The sequence below is a fragment of the Peromyscus maniculatus genome, chromosome 10 (assembly GCF_049852395.1).
Source record: "Peromyscus maniculatus bairdii isolate BWxNUB_F1_BW_parent chromosome 10, HU_Pman_BW_mat_3.1, whole genome shotgun sequence".
In the NCBI taxonomy this organism is placed as follows: domain Eukaryota; kingdom Metazoa; phylum Chordata; class Mammalia; order Rodentia; family Cricetidae; genus Peromyscus; species Peromyscus maniculatus.
In genome coordinates, this window is record NC_134861.1 from 7,468,788 (window position 1) to 7,494,728 (window position 25,941).

The window sequence follows — 25,941 nt, forward strand, 5'->3', positions numbered from 1 at the left end:
ACCTCCGGGGAAGCCCTGGGCCTTCTTCCCGAGAGCCGCAGCAGGTGACACGCCAGCCCAGGGCCAACCCGGAAAAGCCAGAAGAGCTAGTCCAGGTGAGTTCTCGTGATTGGCAGCCAGGGAAGGAGGGACCCTGGTGACGGTTGTCCCGCCCCCTCACGTCCGTCCAGTTGGCGCCAGCCTGGAGGAGGGGCTGGGCCCGGGGCCCTCGGCACCCATTGGGCGCGTGGTGGGAGCTCCCTGGGGAGCCGCCCCCAGCTTTGCGGCAGCCAATGGGCGCGGCGCGTGGGCGGGGCGTCGGCAGCGTCGGCGGAGGCCGAGCGGCTGAGGCGGCTGAGGTGGCCGCTGGCGCTCTGGTGGCGGGCGCGGCTAGGATGGCGAAGAGCAGCCGAGAGAATGGGCCGCGCGCGCCCGCAGCGGGCGGGAGCCTGTCGGGGACCCGGGAGAGCCTGGCCCAGGGCCCCGACGCCGCCACTGCCGACGAGCTCAGCTCGCTCGGTTCCGACTCGGAGGCCAACGGCTTCGCCGAGCGCCGCATCGACAAGTTCGGCTTCATCGTGGGTTCGCAGGGCGCCGAGGGCGCGTGAGTAGCGCTGGGGTCTGGGCCGGGCGCGGGACCAGCGCGGGCGTGGGCCTGACCACCAACGTGTCTCCACTGCCCCATCCCCACGGACCCGCCCCGAGCGGCTGTCGACTTCCTACCTACGTCGGACAGACAGGCCACCCCCTTCCTCCCGGTCCCCACGCCGGCACCCCCCCCTTCCCCCCGACCGATTGATCCGCTCCCTCCGAGGGACTCACATTGGCCTCCCGACTGGGGGATAGCCACCACCACCACCAGCCCCTAGACTCACCAGGTCGCCCTGGCCTTAAGGCTGATTGACTTTGCCACCCCGTGACATGCGCACAGATAGCTGCCCCATACTTGCCCCATAGCTGTTCTCCATCCCTCCCCTCCCCTACAGAATCCTTGTCTCACCACCTCAGGACCCCCACCCCAGGAAATCTTAGATCGACTTCAGGACTCCCGGCCGGCTCCACCCCACTCCAGGTCACACTAATCCTTACATTTAGACACATAGACACATTGACACTGGCCACCTCCCTCCCAGACACTCCCATCTTGTCACCGACAGTTTCTTTCCATCATGGGAAAGTCAGAGAGTGTCTTTTTCTCTCGCGCACACACACACACACACACACACACACACACACACACACCTTCTGCCAAAAGGCAGCTTTGTCCATTGTCACAGGCAACAGGTGGGCAGACACTCCCCCTTCCTAGTAGTTATAGGGTGACAGTGCCTCACCTCTAGGATTCACTGCCAGCTTCATCACCACAGGATCCAGCCAGCAGACTCCCAGGCTGCTGTGTGTATGTATACTTCCTTCCCAAATCCAGATGTAGGGCAGGAGGAGGAGGGAGGCAGCAGGAGCCCCGCTTAAGTAGCACCCCACCCTTGAGCACCCAGGCACCCCACTGGCCATTAGAAAAAGATGAGCATGCTGGGCTACAGCCTTCTATCCCACAGAACCCCTGGAAGTCAGTCCTCCCAGAGACTTGTGAGTTCATCTGGTGGTCCCCTCAGGAAGATGGCCTCTAGATCCCACTTCATTCCAGCTGTCCTGTGGTATGAGACTAGTGCCACACAGAGAACTGATAAGCCTCCCTCCCATAGCGTGCCTCCCACTTTATAGAGACAGACAGAACCTCCCAGTCACCAGGAGAGCCTTACTCCACAGTATATCCCTCCCTCCCTCTGACTAGTTGTGACTGCCCCAGGTGTCCCCAGCTATTCTCAGGACTTACAGAAGTGCTTGACTATCTTAAGAAACCTACTCCATAAAGTCCCATATAAATGTCACTTCCGTAATCTCATAACTCCCCCCGCCAAGAGTCTCTTATTCACCAGGCCTCCTACTCCTTAGGAGGAAAATTTTACAAATCCAGGCTTCTGACCTAGATGGAGTTTCCTCCCACCCACTGGATCTGTCTCTACCCCCCGCCCCCCATCTAGACTTGCTCCCATTAGGCTAAGCCTAGTCCAGTCCCAAACCAGGAGAACTCCTCAGTCTCGCCCTCCATCCTGACTTTGTCCTGTTTCCTTGGTCTGAGCTTCATGTAGAGAGGATTTAGGATGTGTTTCAACTGGGGCCAGGGAGGGGTGAGGTCTTGAGCGGTGCGAAGGGACTGTCAGTTTTATTTGTGGGGTCTTGGAAGTAATAGCTCAGATCTGCTGGTAAATTCTAAAGCATGAAAATTCTTCTCCCATGCATATTAGGCATTTAACCAGATTTCAGGGTGCAGGGTGATGTGAGAAAGTGAGGAAGGGCCAGACTTAGGGCTCATACTTGTTGGCTGTGTGACCTTGGGCAGATCTTGAATCCCTATCCTGTTTATTCAAGGGCAAAATTAATGCCTATATCCAATGCTACTGAGAAAAGTGAAAATCTGATGCATGGGGTCACCCGGCACCATGCCTAGCACAAGTAATAGCCCAAGAAATAGTTTTCTTTCTCCTTCTAAGGGTCTGAGAAATGAAGAGAAAAATGAGGGCGTACCTCTGGTATTTGTGGGAAGAGTCGCCCAATGGGAGCACCTCCCTTTGGCTCTCGTCCCCAATCAGGCAGCCAGATGTCTGTCTTCTCCACCCTCCAACTGCAAACCTGGGTTGTGGCTCTGCAAGATGCCCTCTCCATCTCCGGTGTCTGTGAGGCCAAGGCTGAAGGAGATCCCCATCTACTTCTGTCTCCCTGCCTCATTTTCTTCCGCTTGTCTGTTAGCAAAATCTCTGGTATCAGAAAGCTTGGATCTTCCTTGTTTAGTTTATACTGTGGTTCTAAAAAAGCCAAAAGTCAGTCCCTGCCCAAGGCCATAAGAGGGGAAGTTGTGGGAAGTTTCAGGGTGACCGCCCTGAACCTAGTCTCGTGGTTGAGGGCTGGGAGTCCATGTGCTATCCCGGAGAAGTGAAACATTGCACAAAGGCCTGCAGTGGAGATGGTGGGGACTCTGTCTCCAGTTTAAGGTCCATTTCAGACACCCTGGGCCGAAGGTTGCCTCAATACAGGTCAGTTTTGGTAGTTGCCAGGGGCTGTGGGCATGGGAAAGAAACCAGAGGCTTCCTCATTCTAGTGTCTGTTGCATTCTGGCCTAAAGTATATCATAAAATTATAGGCTAAGCTGGAATGGATCTTAAGAGATTGACCAGTATAGCCTGTGTCTAGAAGATAAAATAGACCAGAGAAGCAAAAACTTGCTTAAGTTCACTTAGCCTATTACAGCAGAACTAGAATTGGGATCCAGGATGTGAGAATCCCATGAGGACCAGCTTCACCATCCATAATTGTGGCCCTTCACCACCATCAGGAAATCGGTTGGCAGGCAGGTAAAACTGAAGATAACTAATGGGAATCTACCTGCCATCACAATCCCTTGCTTCCTCCACACTTCTTACACCCTTGACCGTGTAGGGGCTAACAAGAATGGCCAGGAAGGGTAGGAGCATGTTTGTCATTGGTCTGATTAGCTTAGGTAGGGCTGGACCAACCAGGGTTATTCACCTTTTTCTCCTCAGATCTGCAGTGGAGTAAATGCTCAATATTTATTAATTGAATGATTTACTGCTAGGTATTCCAAGTTAGAAAACTAAAAGTGAAGTGAACTTGGAGGTGACCACTGTCATACAGATAGGTGGGAAACAAGTATTAGCTTTGCTTTTTCAGTCTGTTAGGAGAAAAGCTGGGGGTTGACCCCCAAGTTACTATGCTGTTCCACTTTTCCATCTTGTCATTCAGCCTGCTCTGTAGGGAACCTTTTGTGGGACTGAACTGTTTCCTGTCTTCTCTTGAGCAGAAGCCAAAGGCAAGAAAGCAACTAGCCCATGAATGACCATGTGGGTGGCACAGCCACAGACAGAGGCCCTGGCAACATTAGTTCTGGGTTAGCCCAAGACTTAGCTGGATAGTGAAATTCCAAGAAGACCAGGTGTTGTGAGCAGGGAAGGGCGGGAGAGGATGAGTGATGTCACCCTTCCATCTCTTGAGGGAGAAGAGTGACCTATCTGATGGTCCTTCTGCAGCTGAAAGTTGGTCAGGAGGGGGAAGGACGTAAGTTAAAGCCCTGGTAGCTGGAGAGGTAAATCCCTAACCTTCCTCTCCTTTTCCCAAGTGATTATCAGCACTAGCCTGAGGCTGGAGCTTCCCACCCTGCCTCTCTTTCGGCTCAGTATGTAGGCCAGATGAGTCAGGAGTTACACTCTTTGGGATCCTGTGGGCATTGACTTCCTGTTCGGGAAGCAAGTGAGTTGAGCTGAGCTCAGGGAGAAACATATGGAACTGTAGTATTGTCTTCTTTAATCCCCTGGTTCCCTCTCTTCTAACCAATTTCAGTCCAATGACTTTGGAAGTCATAGAACTGGCTTAATTGGCATCCTTACAGATTGTTCTGTGCCAGTTTTTGTTGAGGTGGGGCCAGGGCTCTCCTGGCAAGCCAGAGCCTGCCTCTTCGCTGTGCTGCCTCCACTGCCTTTTTTAGTTTGTAAGCTCAGACTATGCACTTCTCTTGAGGTATTCCAGGTCCCAGGAGAGCATGGAGCTGGCAGTGAGTGGTCCCTGGGTAGTTCATTGGGAAGAATATAGCTGTACACGTGTGGCCCAGGTCCTTGACTCTAGACCATGAGCCTTCCCATTTGTTTCCCTCATTCCTTCTCTCGGCCTCTAAGGAAAGTCCAGTTTGATGGCCCTGTTCAAGATCCGACTTGGTAAAGGAGGAGGCAGCTCGACAGCTGCTGTCCTGGGAAGGTGCCTGTGTGTCCAGTTTCTAGAAACCCTAAGCTGTGGGAAAGAGATAAGCGGTGGAGCCTGCTTGATGTTTTGTCTTCCCAGCATCTGGCCTGAAACAGGACCTGGGGGTAGGGGATAACAATACCTGACTGAGCCGGGCCGTGGTGGCGCACACCCTTAATCCCAGCACTCGGGAGGCAGAGACAGACGGATCTCTGGGAGTTCAAGGCCAGCCTGAGCTACAGAGTGAGTTCCAGGACAGGCTCCAAAGCTACACAGAGAAACCCTGTCTCGAAAAACCCAAAGGAAAAAAAAAAAACTGACTGAGGCTCAGTCACCCAATCTGTTTGCATCAGGGTGAGGGAAGAAGGTAGAGCTGGGCCCTCTCCTAATACAACCTCTGGAGCCTGGCTGTCTGTGTGACTTAGAACATGTTGCCTCATTTCTGAACTTCAGTGTCTTACCCATGAAAAGACTATGCTAGTGCTGACTTTTTGGGGTTGCTGTGAGGTTTAAATGAACTGATGATGTGTGAAAAGAGCCTGGGACAGAGTAGGTGCTCAGTGACTATTAACTCCCCTTTTAAAGATGAGTAGTTAGTGATCTACCCTCCACCTCAGGCCATAGTGAGAAGAGAAAACCCTAATCCAGGTGAACCTCACTTCCCTTGAAGGGGTGGCAGTCTCAGTTCTGAACACAAGCACCTGAAGACCTCAGAAAAGAGTGCCCCAAACTTATCACCTGATAAATCCTGAAGCAACCAGGCCAATTTTCTTCCTCCCAGGTGGGTTCTGTGGGGAGAATCCTAGAAGGGAGAAAACTGGCCTGGCTGCCCCACTGTCAAGCCAGCAGTCCTGCTTATGAGCTCCCTTAGCCAGGAGTTTAGGGCAGCTGCCACCTTGGATTTCTTAGTTTCATCTTCCCTTTCTCCACCTCTCCTACCCGACACTACTCTGCAGCTTCTCTAGCTCTTCAGAAGCCAGCACAGATTAGCTCTTTACTTCTGCTTAGGTAGTGAGGTAGTCAGCCCATGCAGCAGCCTGGGGAGCCAGCTAAAGGCTTCGTTTTGCTAGCTTAGCCACTTTAGCAGTGAGCTTATTTCCCAGACACTCTTGAATACCTGCTCTGCCAGATGCTGTGATTGGGACAAGAACTGAACAAGACATCTCTGTCTTGGTACCCTCAAGGAATTCAGACTGGTTGAAAGACAGACCACAAACAAATCTTTGCAATGTTGAGTGATAAAGGCTGTAATTGAGGTGTGCAGCTGCTCTTAGAGTCTATAAGAGGAAGCAGCAGCTTTGCCTACAGGAGCCTATGAAGAAGTACCATTTGATCCCAGCACTCAGAAGGGACAACAAGATCTTTTTCATTGGCTAGGAAGGACTTCGTGCAACATCCCACCCAAAAGCCAGCTCTTTGAGAAGTTTAATGTGCTAAGAGCAGAGGTGGCAGGCAGGATGAAAGCAAGGGTAGGTTGGGAAAAGAGATTAGGCAGACAGCCCTGGATGCCAGCCTGAGTCCCCGTGTTCAGAGGGGTTAGGTGTTGAAGATGGCAGAAAGAGGAGCTAGATCACAGGCGATGAGATTGTCATGAGAATCCAAGATAGGCCAGAGGATCTATGGTGGGACTAGGAAGTCTCTAGCCAGGGGAGGAAGAGACTGGCAAGTCATTAGAGCTCGGACAGTGGCTAGCCCGAGAGTGACAGAGGTGGAAAGGCCTTTACACAGCCTATCCTGGAGCCTTTGCAGTGGGCTGCTGTTGATTGGCCTTTGTCATGTCCCCAAGGTGCATACTTGGCTGGAAGGCCCAGGGCACATCAAGGGGCTCTTTGTCTCCAGCAGGAGAGAGAGTTGGCTGACCTGGCTGGGGGAGGCAGGAGGGTGAGTAACACTGAGCTTTGTAGTTGCTGCCTGGTAAACAAATTGGATGGGAAGAAAAGCTACAAGGAGAGCCAGGCTTCTCTCCAAGGAGCTAGGAGTGAGACTGAGGACAGAGAAATCCTTCCTTAGGGTAGCATGGCAGCTAGGACAGATGACAACCAAGGGGCAGTCTGAGTTCACGGAGAATCGTTTTTTGTTGCTGTTTTGTTTTTGTTTTTTGAGACAGGGTTTTTCTGTGTAGCCCTGGCTGTCTTGGAACTCGCTTTGTAGACTAGGCTGGCCTCGAACTCACAGAGATCCTCCTGCCTCTGCCTCCCAAGTGCTAGGATTAAAGATGTGTGCCACCACCACCCGGCTTCATGGAGTGTCTATTTTCTTCTTCCAGCTGGTGCCTTAGCTGGGACAGATGAGTCCAGTATCTATGAGAGGCAAGCTTCTAGCAAGTCTTATAGAGTCTAGCTGGAAACATGGCTTTAGGCTATGGGATGGGGAAAGTACTACTACTAAGCACAGGGGTATGAGGGTGCTGGTGCCAGCTTTCCAATGGACTCCTGTGCTTCATGGCTTAAGCGTGTCTCCTCATTCAATCACAGAGCTAGTTCCCTGCTTTTTATCCAGCATTTACTATATGTGTAGCCCTGTGTCAGCTTCCAGATAGAAACCGGTCTTGCTTTCAAATGACTTATAGTCTAACAGGAAGTTATACATTAGACAAGTAGTTACTGGTGCAGCTATGTACAAAGGATTGTGAGGCTCAAATAAGATAACTGGATTAGGAACACAGTGCAAACAAAGGCTTCTGAGCAGGGATCAAAAGACCCTAGTCCTGGGTCTCCCTGAGCTACTAAGTAGCTGTGTGACCTTGAGAAGGCTGTTTGCTTTTTTCTTTTTTGGAGCTGAGGACTGAACCCTTACCACTGAGCTGAATCCCCAACCCCAAGAAGGCTGCTTTCTAAACCTCAGTTTCCCTGCAGAGAAAATAGAGTTCATCTATCTCAAACATTCTGAGAAATGACCTTGGAAAAATGCTTTGGTAGGTAGTCCCAACCCAAGGGGTCATTGTGGCACATTCCACAGAAGCCAGCACTTCAGTGTACTTTGTTCTTACCTGAGCTTTGTGCACAGAACCAGTGGTCCTCATGTGTGTGGAGATGTATTCAGACTGAAGGATGCTTTATCTCTTCTTCTTTTTTTTTTTTTGTTTTGTTTTGTTTTGTTTTTTGAGACAGGGTTTTTCTGTGTAACAGCCTTGTCTGTCCTGGAACTCTCTCTGTAGACCAGGCTGGCCTTGAACCCACAGAGATCTGCCTGCCTCTGCCTCCTGAGTGCTGGGACTAAAGGTTTGTACCACCACCCAGCAATTTATTTTTTTTTTTAATTTTTAAAAAAGCTTTTAGTTTTTGGATTATAATATAATTACATTATTTTCTCTTTCCCTTCCCTTCCTCCAAATCCTCACACATACTCCAGTCTGCTGAAATTTATGGCCTCGTCTTTAGTTGTCACTCATGTGCATTGTGTGTGTGTGTGTGTGTGTGTATTTCTAAACATATAAATACAACCTGCACAGTCAGTGTAATGTTACTTGTATGCATATGTGTTCAGGGCTGATCATTTGGTATTGGTTAACCTATAGGTGAGCTCTGTGAAGACTGTTTCTCCCAGTCTTCAGCTCTCATTCCTCAATTGTCTGTGGTTCTTTATTTAGTGTTGGTCCCTGTGTGCTTTCCTTCTTCCACATTAGTGTGTCTATTGGTGTCCGTGCCAGCCTTGTTCAGGTCATGGCAAGCAGCGTGTTGATAAGACTTTCTGGGTGTCTTTATTTAGTTTGAGTCAGTGTCTCACTATGGAGCCCTGGCTGGCCTGGAACCCCTATAGATCTCCTTGAGCTCAGGGAGATCTGCCTGATTCTGCCTCCTGAGTGCTGGGATTAAGAACTGGTGTAACTATGCCAAGCTTTATCTTTTTAGTCTCTGGTAATCATTACGGGAGCAATGGGAAATGGATGGAGTAAGGGTTATTTTGTTTGTTTACAGGCAGGGAAAGTGACTGTGCAAGGGATGGAACTGGGCCTGCTATCTGGGGTCCCAATTTTACACCCTACTAAAGCTGGTGATCGCCTTGTGGCCTCTCTTCCTGCCACAGTCTTAGGACTTCAGCCTAGCCCCAAATGTTTACTTTTCCTAGCAGGTCTTCTGTGTTGTTACACAGATAGTGCAACTCCTGTCCCCTCACATGTACCCTGAGATGAGACAGGAAAGCTAGGTGTGAGGGATCCAGGAGGGTGCGTAAGTTCCAGGAGCTCTTGCTCCGTCTTAGTGCATCTGGGCCCTGGACACTGCATGTACAGAACAGTCTTTCTAGTCTATCTTCTGGAAGATGCTGGTTTTTGTTTTTGTTTTCTTTTTCCTCCCTGTCTTGACTTACATGGAAGGACAACCTAGACTTGGGTCTGGGAGAGCCCAAGTTCAAGACATCAGCAGACTTAGCTCTCAGTCCTCCTTCTGACACTTTCCAGCCGTGTGACTTCTCTGAACCCCTAAATAGGACATTGGTGGCATTAGAAGAGGGAGATGTTAGGATGATGTTTAAAAAGCACCCAGCACATCTGCCACAGAGTAAGGGCTCTGTGTCCTCGATGCATGATGGCTTTCACACTTTATATTTATTTATCTATTTTTGGTTCTTTAAGACAGGGTTTTTCTTTGTAGCCTTGGCCGTCACTCTGTAGACCAAGCTGGCCTTGAACTCAGAGATCTGTCTGCCTCTACCTCCCAAGTGCTGGGATTAAAGACATGCCCCACCACCGTCCTACCAGCTTTCACACATCAAGTGTGAGATTTAAGAGCTAAGTGGATCTCTGTGAGTTTGAGGCCAGCCTGGTTTGCATAGTGAGGCCGTCTTGAGATACATACATACATACATACATACATACATACATACATACATACATACATACATGCAACAGACTCAGCTCTCTCCTCTCTTCCTCTGTCCCTCATGGGCTTTTAGTACAATTGTAAGGAAGTAAGGCAGTGTAGGCATGAAGATTGAGCTTCCCTCATGTGCTCGGCTCACTCACCCATGGTCTTGGGGGTAAGGCAGGAGCCAGTTGCACTCAGCTTGAGGTCAGGAGCTCCCTGACCTACCAGGGCAGGTTGGGAATTCCCCTGTTAGTTCCTTATTGAGTCATTTGCAGCAGGGTCCTCTGACCGCCCTGACTCTAGAACGGCTCTTCCTTCTCTGTGTCCTATGAAGAAGTGAGAGTAGAGAACTTCAGGGCCAGTGTGTGGCCAGAGGGCTGCCTGGGTCCTGTACCCTCCTAGGGCCACCTAGTAGTCACCTGAGAAAGAGTCCAAGTTTGCCTCATAATTATCACCACCACTCTCCCTCTCTGTGCCTTGTGGGTCTTTGTCCTGGCTTCCTGGCATGCCTAGGTGACCCCTCCATTCTCTCACCACCATCATCATAATGCCATTTCACCAAAGAGCCCGGGCTGTCATCTGCCTCTTCTCACTTAACTCTGTGAGATGTGATTATCATTATAAACCCCATTTTACATCGGCAGGAGCCAAATCCCAGAGAGCTAAAGTGACTTGCAAAGTGCTATGCTGCTTGTGAGTTGGAGTTCATTGATCTCTAAGCTCCCAGGGTCGGTGAAAGCTTCTGTGCATCCCACTGAGTGCTGAAGTTGGGTGGCACAGTCAGAGAAGAGCAGAGGGGCTACTTTCACCTGCCAGGGCTTGCTTGCCATAAACCCTAAGCAGTGATGATTAGCTTGCTGAAAATCTGAGTTTTCTCATCTGCCAAGTGGGGTTGGTAATTGGAGAATGCATCTCATGGGCTTTGTTACCAGGGTTAAATGAAATGATGTCAATTGGATGCTGAGCAGTGTCTGGTGCTTTAGCGAGCGCCTGGTAAGTGTTATCACAGACATTCAGTTAAGTTAATTGAATAAGAGAACTGTAATGTTGTAAAAGGCCATTCAAGCAAATCTGAGCTCAGCCTTGTGCTGGCCTTCAAGATCCAGAGCTGTGTTAGGCTGGAGAGGGTGTATTCCTACTGTGCACCTGCCTGGTCTCAAGGCAGAGTCAGTATTCCCAGCTTGTTGCTGAGAACTCAGGCCTGAGGTTTCCCTCCTCAGTATTCCCACCATGTATGTGTTGATCAAGTGCCAGCCAAGCAGGTACTAGGTAATGTTCTTAGCCTGAGACACACTGCAGAGAATGGCCCGATGGAGCTCTCTAGGAGCATACCTCCTCAAGGAATGCTGCCTCAGCAGAGCAGAGGTCAGGTGGGGAAGCTGGACCTGCTCTGCTGGACTGCTCACATTCCCCACACGAGCCGTGCCCTTCCTATTAGCTCGCACTTACACATACTGGGCCTTCTGCCTGGTATGTTCTTTCCTCCTTTCTCAGCCTAGCCACTTCCTGTCAGCCTTCAAACCCCAATTTAAAAGTCAGCTCCCCAAACTTCTCCACCCTCACCCTGGGGGGCTTCTTGTAGATTCCTAGCACCTTTCACAAGCTCTGTGCCTGCATTTCAATGTGTGTAAGTTAGTTATCCTCCCAGCTGCCTCTCTGCAACATTGGCTTTCTCAAGGGCAGGGGCTGTATTTTATTCATCTTTACAGCAAGGCTCCGGAGAGATGTGTATGGAATGAAATGTGCTGATTGTGCTGTGCCTGGAGCAGTTAGAGGTGATGGAAAGATGAGAGGCAGTTTGAATGAGGTGGTCATTCTGCAGTGGTCAGTAGGAGCCAGTTAGAAGTGGCTCAGGGAAGGGACACCTAGAGTTAAAACCAGGAGTGAAAAGAGGAATGTGCGAGGGGACAGGAGGATTGGAGAGCCAGAGCCTACAATTTCTGTTGTAGATGGGGACAGTAGGGAACCGTGAAGAAGTTTCACACGGAGAGACCTTGTGAACACAAGGAGCCAGGACAATTCGGTAAGAACTAACAAAACTGTGAGGATGGCTTGGGAGTCACACATAGATCAGGCTGGACTCTGGGCATCTGTAAGGGAGATTGTGATCCAAGTACTCAGTCAACAGGCAGAAAATTTCAAGCACCTCTCTGCCTGACCACGGTTAGGTTTTGGGGAAGTGATGTCTTCTGTTAAGAAAAGGCTCCCCAAGTTCCTATAGTTGTCAGGGAGAGCTGCCCTGGGGATTGTGCTATCTATGCCCTTTCCCAGCTCAGTGGACTAGAAGAGGATTCCTTGATTTTGGAGTCTGCAAAACAGAACAGGGTGGAGCTGAGTAGAGTGGAGAGCTGGGCAGAGGCCCAGGATGCCGAGGCCAGTGAAGGGTGGAGAGAACCTGTTTACCATTGTGCACTGACCCAGAGCCGGAAGGAGCAGAGCCAGTAAATGCCTCATGGGATAGAGAGGCTGGCCCAGAACTACCGCTGGGAGTGAGGAAGAGTGAAGCTAGCAAGCCAGACTCTCTCACCCAGACAGGAACCACTGCCAGCCAGAAAGCAGAGTGGCCAGGCCACAGGAGGGAACACTAGACTACTACAGACATCACCTTTCCCCTACCACTCACAGCATGTCCTTGGGCAAGTCACTTACCCTCTGGACACCAGACCTCCCCAGTTGTCTAGAAGGGGTATTCTTGCTGGGCAGTGGCAGCACATGCCTTTAGTTCCAGCACTCAGGAGGCAGAGCCAGGTGGATCTCTGTGAGTTCAAGGCCAGCCTGGTCTACAGAGCGAGATCCAGAACAGGCACCAAAACTACACAGAGAAATGCTATCTTGGGGCGGGGGGAGGGAATTGGGGGTATCTTTTTGTCTTTTGTTTGTTGTTTTTGTTTGTTTTTTTTGTTTGTTTGTTTGTTTGTTTGTTTGTTTGTTTTTCGAGACAGGGTTTCTCTGTGTAGCTTTGCGCCTTTCCTGGAACTCACTCTGTAGACCAGGCTGGCCTCGAACTCACAGAGATCCACCTGGCTCTGCCTCCCGAGTGCTGGGATTAAAGGCGTGCGCCACCACCGCCCGGCTTGTTTTGTTTTTTTGAGACAGGGTTTTTCTGTGTAACAGTCCTGACTGTCCTGGAACTCAGAGATGCATCCAGCTGCCTCTGCCTCCCACTGCTAGGATTAAAGGCATGCGCCACCTGGAAAGGGTATCTTAACTGTGTGATCTGTTGGGCCTGGCTGTCAGCCATTTGCACACCCTAACTACCTTCTCCCATACTCTAGTTTTCCTCTCCCTTTCTATGAAACTGGCTGTAAAGCTGTGTGCACTTTCAGGCATTACTGCCTCATAGATAGAGTAATGAACTCTAGAAGTTATCACCCAGTGTGTAGAGAGGGCTACCTTCTTTATCTTTATTTCTCTTCCCAGCTCTCCTTCCCTCACTGTCTCTGGACTCATAGTTAACCATACTTTCTCTGCATATTCCTAATTTTCCACACTTTGATTGAGACTTCCTCCAGTGACCCTGTCTCTATCCTAGAGGCCCAGCTGTGAAAGACTGTTTCATATCTTCTGTCTTTCTCAACTTAAAAAGTAGGGAAGAGGAGAGAAAGGGAGTATGACAAAAACAGAGTCTGTTATGTGTCGGGCACTTTATATCTATTAGACAGGTTAGTGTCTAAGTGGTAGTCTCCACTTACAGGCTAACTAATGTGGGCAGATTGCTTAACCATGCTGAATGGAGGTAATAAGAACTACTTCCAGAGGGAAATGTATGCCCTGTGGTGGCTTGGTAGAGTTAGTACATAGCCAGTTCTTGAGATATGTCATCTTTACTGTTGCTCCCTGGGCAGGTTATATAGCTGCCCTATTAGAGATGAGAAACTAGAAGCTTAGAGGATGGAGAAACAGAGCCCCTCTATGTTTCATATAGCTGTGATAGAAGCCAGGAATTATAGTTTATGTGTCATAGAGTAAATAGCATCATCTTGTGGGCCTCTATGACTTCCTAGGTAAAATGAGGATATCTTGTCCTCCCTACCTCCAGGAGCTGCATTTGGGAACTAGTTAGAAGAAAAAATGAGTGTGAAAGTTCTGTCTGTAAATACAAGTTGTGAACTAGCTGCCATTTTCTGGCTCTCCACAGTTTATGTTTATTCCTCATTGCAGTCCTGTGTAATACAAGGAGTGTATTGTGGTCCCAATAAAGATGAAGTAGTACTGGGGATGCAGCTCGGTGATGACTGCCGTTTTACATCATACCCAAGGCCCGAGGCTTAAACCCAGAAATCAGCAGCGGGGGAGAATGCACCAGCTCATGGTCTCCAGCTGGTAGATGGAGGAACTGTAATGCATTCGTAGGTGGGTTGGCTTCAGGAGTGTCCCCACTCTTGATTTTCTTCCATGTCCTATTTAGTATCCCTGATAAGTGAGATGAAAAGCACCAGTCCTGTGGTCTGTGACTTTAGAAAGAATGTCTAAATGTCTGCTTAGGGTTCATGGAGTGAGCTTGTAGGAGGGGAACCAAGGTATATCTTCCACAAAGGATATAGAGGTTCTGGCCATGTGCAGTACCCTTACTGAGTTTGCCAAGCTAGGGAGTTGAGAGCAGAAGTCTAAAAGGACTAGGGAGAGAAACTTCCAGGAACCTTGGGAACTGGGCTTGTCCCTCTGAGCTTTTGGAAGCCTCTAGCTTCTGAATTTTGGGAGAGCTTGCAGAGAGTAGAGTATATGAAATGTCACTGCCACCTTGGGCCATAGCATGGCACAACACAGCTAGGTCTGGGAGTCTGGGAGCCTGGAAGGATCTATAGCCAGTTACCACCTTCCTCTTCTCTGAGCTTCCTTCTCAGGAGGCAGGGCTATTGGCAAACAGCCTAGGCATACCATTTACAACTGAGGTTGTGCTTGCCAGCAATGCCTGTCCATCCTATTGGCCTTGCTGAGCCATGTTACACATAGGCTGACTACTCACTATAGCTGCAAGAACACGGAGTGGGAGATGAACTGTCTCCAAGGGCCTACAGGCCAGATAAGCCATGCAGTATCTGGAAAAGGGTCCAGTTTCTCCAGACTCCTGTAGGGAGTCAGAGGCAATGCAGGAGTTACTGTGGCAGAGGAGAAGCTCTGATTCAGCCACTTACTTTCTAGCTTTGTGACTTTGCCTAAACTTCTCTGGTCAGCTCTCTTTATTGCCCAAATGGAAATTATAGTTAACCAATTAGGGCTCCCTTTCATTGGACATTAGAGAGACGAAGACAATGACTATAGGTAGAAGTGACTTGTATGTCTGAATATAATATACATGGAAGTAATGATGTCATAGAATGTGGTATTGTGTTCCCTAAAATATTGTGCACCCTAATAAACTTATCTGGGGTCAGAGACAGAACAGCCACTAGATACAAAGGCTAGAAAATGGTGGCACTCACACCTTTAATCCCAGAAAGCGAGACTTTAATCCCAGGCAGTGGTGGTAGAAAGCAGAAAGGTATATAAGGCGTGAGGACCAGAAACTAGAAGCATTTGGCTGGTTAAGCATTTGGCTGGTTAAGCTTTCAGGCTTTCTAGCAGCACAGTTCAGCTGAGAGCCATTGGGATGAGGACACAGAAGCTTCCAGTCTGAGGAAACAAGACCAGCTGAGAAGTTGGCCAGGTGAGGTTAGCTGTGGCCTGTTCTGTATCTCTGATCTTCCAGCTTCACCCCAATACCTGGCTCACAGGTTTGATTTTATTAATAAGAACTGTTAAGATTCCTGCTACATCATAGAGAAAATCAGGAGTAGGAGTTACTGCAAAAGTGTGAGGCCTGATTCAACTTGGGGGGTAAGGGTAGGATAGTACTAAGAGTATGAGCAAACCCACACTGTAATGAACATTCATTTTAGACATAATGTCTCCATCCATTCGTGCAGTTACTGGAGTCAGTTCCAGAGGAGTATATGTAACTTTAAAAATTCTTTTTTTGCACACAGGAGGCAGAGGCAGGTGGGTCTCTGAGCTCAAGGCCAGCCTGGTCTACAGAGTAAATTCTAGGACAACCAGGATTACATAGAGAAACCCTATCTCAACCCCCCCCCCAAATAAATAAGATTATTTTGTTAATACTGTGTGTGTGTGTGTGTGTGTGTGTGTGTGTGTGTGTGTGTGTGTGTGTGTGTAAGGAAAACATGAGTCTCAGGGATTGAATTCTGGTGTCAAGCTTGGAGGCAAGTACCTTCACCCACTGAATCATCTCACTATCCTGTAAGTAGCTTTTTGGTTGTTTGGGTCTCAGTCTGTAGTCCAGGCTAGCCTCAAACTCATGGCACTCTTCCAGGTACTGGGATTTATGCTACTAAGCCCAGCTTGCCTAACTTTAAAAAATTGTATGACATTGGCTTGAAAATCAGAGTGCATATTTATTTATTTATTTATTTATTTATTTATTTATTTATTTATTGGTTTTTTGAGACAGAGTTTCTCTGTATAGCTTTGGAGCCTGTCCTGGAACTCGCTCTGTAGCCCAGGCTGGCCTCAAACTCACAGAGATCCGCCTGCCCCTGCCTCCTGAGTGCTGGAATTAAAGGCGTGCGCCACTGCCGCCGCCACCTGGCCAGAGTGCATATTTATACATGTAAGGGCTACTTATTTCATAAAACATTTCAGTTACGTGTATGTATACTTAGTATAGAATGTAGGTTTTACTGTGGGTCTCAATTTAAAGTATGAGAAACAGTGTTCTAGGCCAGGGTGAAGTTCTGCAAGTCGGGGGATAGTTATGGCACACAGGTGGGCAGGCTGTCAGGGTACTGAAGGCTTGGCTTCTGGGTGTGTAGGACTATAGTGTAAGGGTCAAGGACATGGACATGGCCACACAGCCCTGGGTTTCATCTCAACTTGCTTCGTACAGCTGTGCTTGTAGGTCTGGCATTCTATTGTTAACGGGGAGAGTGACCTTGTCCTGAGGTTACTAAGGAAATGTACATGTGATAAATTAGTTAAGTAGTAAGTGATGTATAAATGCTAACTACTGTTGTTGATGTTGCTATTGTTGTTGGGGGTTTTGATGGTATATGAGGCCCTGAAAGGGTGCTGACCAAGAGAAGAAAGAGCATTTCAGACAAGAGGGGTGGGTGGGTGACAAGGAATAAGCATGTGTGTGTGTGTCTGGTATAAGAGGGCATGAGCACTGTGTAGCACCAGAAGGCGGTGCTGAAATTATAGGGAGAAGATACCAGGAAACTTTTGTCCTAGCTTGGGAAAGAACATTGAGCAGTAGAACCTGTTCAGCAATAGGATGGCTGCCCTGGACTAGCCTGTGCAGTTCCAGGAAGGGCTGTTCCAGATTGTTCTTAGTAGGCTCTTTGGATGTAGAAACCCCCTCAGACCACCCTCAGAAACCACCTCTGAAGAGGGTTTTCTGGAAAGTAAGTGTGCTCCTGATCTGAGACACCCCACACAGAACATCCGGTCAGTTTCTCTCTCACTACTAGCAATTGGCTCACACACTCTACACTATTAGGAGGAAGCCACCTTAAGGCCTTTATGCCCCCATGCTGTTTGAAGTGTTCCCATCCTCTCAGCTTCATCCCACAGCTCTCTTCTTGGCATCCTTTCCAAGTCAATTCACATAGCCTGTCCACGTACAGAAGAAAACAAGCACAGGAAAGGAAGGGCTTAGCTTGTTGGCTTTGGTGGTGGTTTGGTTGTTGTTTTGTGTTTAGATTTTATTTTTATTTACTGTGTATGAGTGTTTTGCCTGCATGTATGTCTTTGTACCAGTGCTTGTGGAAGAAGAGGGCATCTGATCCTCTAGAACTGGAGTTATAGATAGCTGGTAGCTGTCATGTGAGTGCTGGGAACCAAACCCAGGTACTCTGGAAGAGCAACCAGTACTCTTAACTGCTGAGCCATCTCTCCAGCCCCAGTGGGACTTGGTTGTTGTAGAAAGAATTCCTTCATCCAGACAGATGTTTTCTAGGATACTGATGGACTTTATTGAAGGATCTTTTAAAACTGGTTTTTTTAAAATGGACATCCTGTGTGGGAAGACATTCCCACCTGTAGTTAGAGAATGTTATGAGTGCTAGGTAGGGACAGCCAGGCCTTAGTGTCAACCCTCCCAACATCCAGATTAAATTCTTTTACTGGAAGACAAGTCATTTAAAGGAGTGTATTTCCTAAAAATTTCCTCAGTTTAAGGTTTTAAATTTCAAACAGATCTTCTGGTTGATATACACATTGAGAGCAATAGCAGCTGTTTGTCTTTGAGAGCTTGCCTCATCATTGGTACAGCCTAGAATCAGTGGTGTCTTAGAACCCAGGAAATATGACCTTTTGTTTTGTACCCTCTTTGAATTCTGGCTTGATGTTTGACATTGGGGCTTTGGAACTGCCAAAGCTATCATCTGGCATCAGTTGAAAGAACTTTCAGCATGTTCCTCTGTTTGCAATTGGGAGAATAGGTATTTCTGAGGCCCTATAGCCATATTTTACCAACAAAACCAGACCCCAGGGTTGAGATGTCATATAGGCAGGGATTTAATCACATGGGGATTCTTTGGCAAGTAACAGTTTCAGTTGTAAGTCTCATCGTCTTTGAACCTTAGTTTCCTATCTGTACGGAGGGCTGAATCAGATGTTATCACATCCATAACTGCTAGAACTTCCTGTTGACTCGTGGGCACTCTACCCTCTGTTTAGTTAACTAGAAGGCTCATCCCCGACTTGTTGCATAAGTGAATACTGTTATTGGTATACGCGTCATTGTGGCGTGGGGTGTAGAGACCTTTGGTTTCTGCTTCTTGGTATTTGGGGGTTGCCTGAACATGTATATACTCTTGTTAATTACTTGACCCAAAGGCTTGAGCACTGCTTTGTTCTTATCCAAGAGAGAAAGAAAGTATCTTTGTGCCTTGGTTCTGCCTCTAGATAGAGAGAGAGCAGTTTAAGGCACAGTGACTAGTTTCAGTGTGTTGAGGGGCCCAGTTTATTATCTAGGCAAGTTCTATTCCAAGGCTCAGCTCAGGCTCAGTTACCCAGATAAAGTGCACTGAACAAGAGGACTTGCCTTTTGGTGTCCTGGAGGCCTCAGCTCTGCCATGGCCCCTCCCTCTGCTGTTGCAACCAGTTCAAGTCACATCAACATGTTTCCTTCCGGCAGAGAGAATCAGAAACTCCAAAACTGGGCCAGGCCCAGCTCCACCATGTCCTGTTCCAGAGAGCTACCCAGAGCTGCCTCAAGTGCCTCCTGCCCTGTGCCCCTTTCAGGGAAGTCAAATGGGACTGAATGCCAGCTTTGGGCTGTATAGGGTCTGGCTCGGAATTGAGTCCCAGGTTCCTTCCTGATTTTTTATCTGACTCTGAGTGGGATACCCTCCCTGGGTATGGTAACCTCTTGAGCCTGTTTCCTCGTCTGTAATCAGTCCTTCTTAATACTGTAAAGTACTTAATTTTTTAAAATGATTTATTTATTTTTATTTTATGTGCATTGGTGTATTGCCTGCCTACATGTCTGTGTGAGGGTGTTGGAACTACAGACAGTTGTGAACTGCCTTGTGGGTGCTGGGAATTGAACTGGGGTCCTCTGGAAAAGCAGCCAGTGCTCTTAACCGCCGGCTGAACCATCTCTCCAGCCCCCAAGGTTTTGTTTGTTTGTTTGTTTGTTTGTGGCAGGATGTCATGTTTCCCAGGCTGACCTCTTAAACTCCTGCCTCTACTTCCAGAGGGCTGGGATTATACCCAGTTTATAAAATACTACTTTTCTTTTTTTACTTTTTTTCTGGTGGTACTGAGAATTGAACATAGTACCTGGCACATGCTAGACATCCACTCTATCACGGAGCTACATATTACCAGACCAAGTACTTTCTTACTTGGGGAGTCGGGGAGGAGCTTCACAAAAACACAACAAAGAAATGTAAGATTTCAATAACCCAATACTTGAAAATGCACTTAAGGAAATTGTATGTGAGAGAGAGTTGTACATGTACATTTGTGTTATGTTTGTCTGCTTTGCCATGATTCTGTAGGTCAGATTAGAAGTAGTATGTAGAATGCCTGCACTAAAAATGTAGTTTCCTTCTCTCTGCCTTTGATAGTTCTGTGAACTGGATCTTCAGGGCTGGCTCCCTGAGGATGTGTACTCAATGGCTGTGCTCTCTGCTTAACACAAGGATTCCTCCCCCAGCCCACCTCTGCCTGCAGTGGTGCTGATCTGCCTGGGCTGAGCCTCGGCACCTATCACATGTCAACCCCACAGGGGTCTGGGAACAAGAATCTGCTTAGCCTGCCCAGGACTGACACAACTGCTCAGTCAGTAGGTGTGCAAATATAGAAGGTGGCATTTGAAGGGACTCTGAAGTGTCTGTATGATTTTATAGGTGGAGACCACTTGGGGAGCATTCCAGCCAAGGGGTTGGCGTGAGTAGAGGTTGAGAGGTGGGAAAGAGTGAGGATGTAATTGGGAAAAGTCTGAGTAACTAGTTTGGCTCAGGTGATGAAGAGGTGAGCATGTTATTTCTGTACTTGCTTGACTAGTTTTTGCATCCAACTTTACTCCTAGCATGCTGGCCCCTGAAGAGGCTTATTTACAAGGCAGGCCCTAGACAGGAATGCTTGACTTCAGTGCACAGAGGCACACAATCAGCCTTTGCCCCAGAGAGGCAAGGTGTCCCTGGCCCCTTGACTCATTGGGAGAGTAGGCACTTGCACCTGTTGTATCTGGCCTGTGGCTTTTGTGGCAGGGGCAGCGTTCTGCTCATCTACAGTAGAGCATCATAAGTCTGCAGACCTGAAGGAGGTGTAGAGGCAGAGTGTGGTGGGCTACAGGGCTGGCCAAAGCCAGGGTTTCTGTTTGTCTTGACACATCTGATACCCTGCCCTCTGATCCACAGGCTGGAGGAAGTTCCCCTGGAGGTGCTGAGGCAGAGGGAGTCCAAGTGGCTGGACATGCTCAACAACTGGGACAAATGGATGGCCAAGAAGCACAAAAAGGTAAGAGGCCTGCCCTTCGGCCTAGGGCTGAGAGTTGGCAGTCCAAGGAGGAGGAGGAGGAAGGGGGTGAACTTCATCACTGCAGCAAAATAGGGGCCTCTCCAACTGCCAGGCTGTCTTAGGTGTCCTCCATTGGTCAGGTGGGGAGCAGAAGCTGGCTTTGGGACAGGGACAAAGGACTTAGCATATGACTTCAGAGAAGAGATGCATAGAACTTTGTCCTGGAGTTAAACCTCAAAGCCACTCTGTAGCCAACAGCCCTCATGGGTAGTTTTGTGTTAGCCCTGCCCAGTGAAGGGCTTCTTGAAGAGCTTCTTAATATTAGTGCAGCTAACTTGTGGGAGCATTTTTAGGGTTCATGTCTTGACTGCAATAATCTACTAACACCCCGATGGAGTTAGTAGTAGTGGCGCTCTTGCTTTTATCAGTGACCTAAAAGTCAAGATTTGAAGCCAGGCAGCAAACTTTAGCATCTGCCCTATTGACCACCATAGTAAGGGCCTTCTTCACCGCCTAGACAAGTTGATGATTTTCCTCTTGTCTCCTGGCCAGGGTGAAAAGAAAGAAAAGCAGCCCTACAATTTACAAATAGTTTTATAAAAATGAGAACACCCATTCCCTGTCTAGTTAGACTGTCCTTAGGTAGAGGCTTGCTCAACCTATGGGAATACCATACTCACCTACCTTTCTGAAGTGTGTGTGTGTGTGAGTGTGTGTGTCCTTGGCAGCCCTTTGCAGAGTTTAATCACTGCCTGGCCTCTCATGGCCATAGTCTATGCACAATTTCCCATTGCCCATTGCCCCTGTCATCAGCTGACACACTGGTCTGCTGGCCTAGGACTGAAAGTCTGGAGTGAGTGTGGGCTCAGTCTCACACCCTGTCTTCATGCGTGAGCTATGTCATTTAGGAGAAGTCGTCTTCCTCTTTTCAGACTCAGAGTCTAGTGGGAGTGATCAGCCTTTTACAAGGATCCTTATAAGGTGGTAACAGGAAGTGCTTCACACACTGGGGGTGGGGGGCTCACCCAGGCTGGGACTCTTTCTTGATGTGTAGGGTTGGGAGTAGAATTCAGTGATAGAATATGTGCTTAGCATGTACAAGGAAAGAATCTCCCCGCTTCCTTCTCTCCCTCTCTCACCCTTCCTTTCTTTCCCCCAATGGAGTGAGTACCTGCTTGCATGTGTGTGTGTGCATACTTGTGTGCCTGTGTGTATGTGTGTATATCTGCCCGTGTGTGTGTTTTGCTCTGTAAATCAGGCTGGTCTCTAACTTGCTGTAGTTCTTCTGCCTCCTAAGTGCTGGGATATAGGCATGTGACACCATACCTGACAAACTGTATTTTTAGGACACTTACTCTTCGCTTGTTCCCCGACTAACTTTGGGGTCCTCCCTTGTCTTTCCTGCAGGTATAAACCTGAACTGTAGCTAGCTCTCTACCTCTTTTTTAGAGCACTCCACAGCCCTTCCTTTTCCCTTTGGCTTCCCTCATACTGTGGGTAGAGGCTAAGGGCTGCCTTTGTCCAGTAGAGACCTTCAGAGACATGCTTTATCCCACTGTACAGAAGCCCATACCAACACTGTGGCCTCAGCTGTGGCCACACTGGGTTCTGCCTGGGTAACCCCTGCCTGGTTCTGGAAGCATGGATTCTTCCATTCAGGAAGTCATGACACAGGAAATATAATAACCGTTTTGGGAAGTGAGCTCAGACCCAGCATTTCTCCTGGACTCATCCTTAGTCCTGCTAGGAGGATGCCTTCCTTCACCTCCCAGTTGTGCTTGGGACAGAAATGAAGGTCTGCAGGGAGTCAGGGCTCTGCCCCCCCAGAGTTCAGCAGGCAAGGGTGTGGCTTCACTTAGCTGTCATCAGTGACCGCCCTTCAAGTGTGCCATAGCAACTGGTGATCTTTTGAGTATTCTGCCTGCGCTTCCTCATGTGTTATCCTAACTCATTCTGTCCATCCTCCCTAAGACAGGGTGATGACCATCTCCAACACCTTTGTGCTAAAGAGGAGGGATCTGGGAAAGGTTGAATGTGCTCCTGACTCTCCATTCCCTGCCCTGGCCATGGTGTCCTGCAGCAGGCATGTGTGATGGGCTAAGAGAAGGTTATCTCATGCTGACCTTGCCCAAGTGTGGGAGCTTGAAGGTCCTGTGGCTCTGCACTGTCCTATGTCCCACTGCCAAAGCCTGCCTAAAGTGGCTTCCTTACGGTGACCCCTGTCCCACAGCAACAGGAAATTGTCCCCAGTGTCTGGTGCAGTTCTCTTCCGCTCCCTTCTCTCCCAGTTTTCAAGCTGTCAGAAGCTACTCTTCCTTACCGACTGCATTCTACAGCCTGGTGTCTGTCTCCTTCCTGGTCCTTAACTTGCTCTGAACTCTGGAAACTTCCTCTTGCTTATGCTGGTCATCAGGAAGGCCAGGTCCTTTGTGCTTCTCTCCTGAGGCTTCAAATGGGACTATCTGAGGGGCTTTCCAGGTGAGGAGAAGTTAGGCGGCGGCTGAAAGCTGACACTTTCTGTGCCAAGTGTCTTTCTGGGATGATGGTGGAGAGAAAGCCCCGCACTAAGCACGTTTCTCCCTCTAATGTAAGTTCTTCAACCTCACACAGTCATATGTAACATCTTCAGATCTTTTTTTTTTCCTTAAGAAAATTTTTTCATTCATTTTACACACCAATCAAAGATCCCCCTCTTCCCGCCCCCAGCCTCCCCCAACCCAACCCACAAGAAGGCAAGGCCTCCCATGGGGAGGCACATCCAGTAGAGGAAAGTCCAAGTCCTTCCCCCTGCCTCAAGCCTGGCTGCACGAGGTGTCCCGTCATTCAGCTCTTAAAGCAGGTGAGAAGTGGCACAGCCAAGGTCAGGGTGGGATTCAAACCCACAGCAGTTGTTCTCACGCCACAACTACTTGCCCCCTTGATCTCAGGCCAGGCTGCTTAGTTCAGGGGTGAAGGAGGGTTACTGTCTCCCAGCATCCTCTCTGCCACCATCCCACAAACTCAGGCCCTCTGCCTTTGCACTCACCCACCTGACAGGTCAGGCAACTGCCCTGACAGCTTCTTTTGGGGATCATGCCCTGGAGGAGCCTACTTCCTTTCACCCATCGGTTTCTGAGGGACTGGTGGGGTAGGAAGTACTCAGGGCTGGGTCTCTCTAGCCTGTGTGGCACAGTGTAGAGGCGGTAGGGTTTCTGATTCTGTGATAATAAGAGTTTTCCTTATTCTGAGGAAAAATGTTCTGTTCTTATTTGTTTTCAAATTTTCATAAAAGTATATATTGTACATAGAGCATATTCCTACCTGTGTCCCTTTCCTCTCTCCTTCCCTTTAATATCCTTTGTTCCCCTAAACAGTTTTGTGTCTTCTTAAAAGACATTATAGTTCGCTGGCCATGGTAGCACATGCCATTACTCTGTGGATATCTGTGAGTTCAAGGCCAGCCTGGTCTACACAGCAAGTTCCTGGCTAGCCTCCCTGAGCCTCCCTCTGAGACTCAAGGTGTGTGAATGACAATGAGGACATGATGCTCCAAGGTGTGGTTAAGGAAGTTGTTACTGTAGACACAGGGGAGAGAACAGCCAGAGGCATCTGGAAGAGTCCAGAGCAGGGCGAGAAAGTGGTGGACTGAGCTTGGCCAGCAGACTGAACCAGAAAATATGGAGGTGTGGGGGGGGGGGGGTCGGGGGAGATGGGGACAAGAGAGAAGACCAGGAACCAAGAGCAGAGGACAGAAATGGCAGGGTTATACAGGAAAGAGAAGCTGTGGGAAGGGAAGAGAAGTCCTTGGACTGGAGAAGTTTAAGGTGGGGCGTGGTGTGAAGAGCGGAGAGGAGCCACAGGTTCTGAGTGAACCTGGAGCCTTGCATTTGCTTTGATAGGCTAATAGGCACCACAGTTAGCCATTTGTCCGGATTTCTTTAAGATCTGACAGCATGTCCCATCATGCCTGACTTCTTTGTAAGAGGGATTTAAGTGAGTTTGGTGTCTACAGGGGATCCCAGAAACAATCTCCCATGGTTCCTAATAGTTGGCTATAGTCCTGGGGTCCAGAATTCTGTGGCTGACCTCAGGAGTGCCTGTGTTGTCATTAGAGAATGTATGTACACTTTGCCATTACCTGGGAGCAGCATGTCTGATTGCAGTCCCCACCCCCACTATGGGCTCTCCATTGCAGGTGGGAAAGCCCTCAGTTCTTCCCTTTCTGCTCTTGTGTGCATGCTCACAGAAGGCCCACCAATCCTTGGCGGAGGAGCTGCCAGGGTGGATGCAGGGGCATAGCTGTCCTTTTGACTTTCAGATTCGTCTTCGGTGCCAGAAGGGCATCCCACCTTCTCTTCGGGGACGAGCTTGGCAGTACCTGTCAGGAGGCAAGGTGAAACTTCAGCAGAACCCTGGAAAATTCGATGTGAGTTTTCTTTCCTTCACCTCCCTGTTATGTCTCTGGATTGGGTATGTCCCCTGGCTGTGGATCCCCCATGTGCTGTCCTAGACTTCAGTAAATGACAATTGGCAGGACCTCTACTCACAAGCCTCACTGCTCAAGACCCAGATTGGCCCAGTCAGTGAACCACATCTCCTAGAGGCTGGTGTTCATCTAAGGCTCTACCCTTAGCAGGCCTCAGTGGAATGGGCTTCATTACAGTTCTGCCACCCTATTCCAGCCCTTTCTCAGCAGTTACTCAGGTTTGCTTTGATGGTTGAGCTCAGTGCATTCCTTCACAGCCCTTGGCCATCAGGAAGTGACCCTCTGACCACATCCCCTCCTGATACCTTTAACATGTGCCGTAGTCTTGAGGGGCTTGCATGGTAGGACCACAAGAGCCTTCACATTTCTTGACCCCATCCTCTACTCTGTTTCCTGTCTCTAAGCCTCGCTAGACATGGTCCACTAGGTAGTCTTCAGGGCTACTTGGGGGTCAGAAGCCAGTCAATTGGTAGTCAGAGATGGTGCCTTCTGTAGTCATGCCCCACCGTCCTGCTCCCACCTACCTCCCCAGGGCTGACATGGCATAATACTCTTCTATTCGTTGAACTGAACTACAAAGCCTGTTCCCCCAGAGAATACCATGGTAGAAGTTGGCTACCCTGGGGTCGACCCAGCTTACCTCCAGACTTGGCTCCAGGCATCAGGGCTTTCCCCAGGCCATTGGAACTATGATAGGCAGTGAGACAGAGCTGTCAGCCACCAACTCTTTGTTGATATCCTTCATACTTCAGTAAATAACTTCTCTCTGGCCAAACCTGTTCTCTGTGAAGAGTGGTCAGGGACAGAGCAGGGCAGCCTGGAGTCTTCACTGTTGGCCTGGAGAGGGCTCGAGCTATTGGCAGCACTTGGCCCTGAAGGACAGAGGGCCTGGTGGGGTGGCAGCACTTGGCTAGA

At 49.0% G+C, this 25,941-nt stretch overlaps 1 protein-coding gene across 3 annotated transcripts in view; it reads left to right on the forward strand.

Moving 5' to 3' along the window:
- Positions 1-292: 292 nt before the first annotated feature.
- Tbc1d10a (TBC1 domain family member 10A) overlaps positions 293-25,941 on the forward strand; it is a 32,646-nt gene continuing 6,997 nt past the window's right edge. The window contains exons 1-3 of one of the 3 annotated variants that reach the window (XM_006972942.4): positions 293-583; positions 20,462-20,561; positions 24,859-24,966. In XM_006972942.4, the coding sequence (XP_006973004.1) occupies positions 375-583; positions 20,462-20,561; positions 24,859-24,966 (417 nt within the window). In that variant the 5' untranslated portion in view covers positions 293-374. Of the gene's footprint in view, positions 1,379-2,857; positions 3,072-20,461; positions 20,562-24,858; positions 24,967-25,941 lie in introns of those variants that run through there. The other 2 variants (XM_042285725.2, XM_076545819.1) reach the window with 2 other exon arrangements.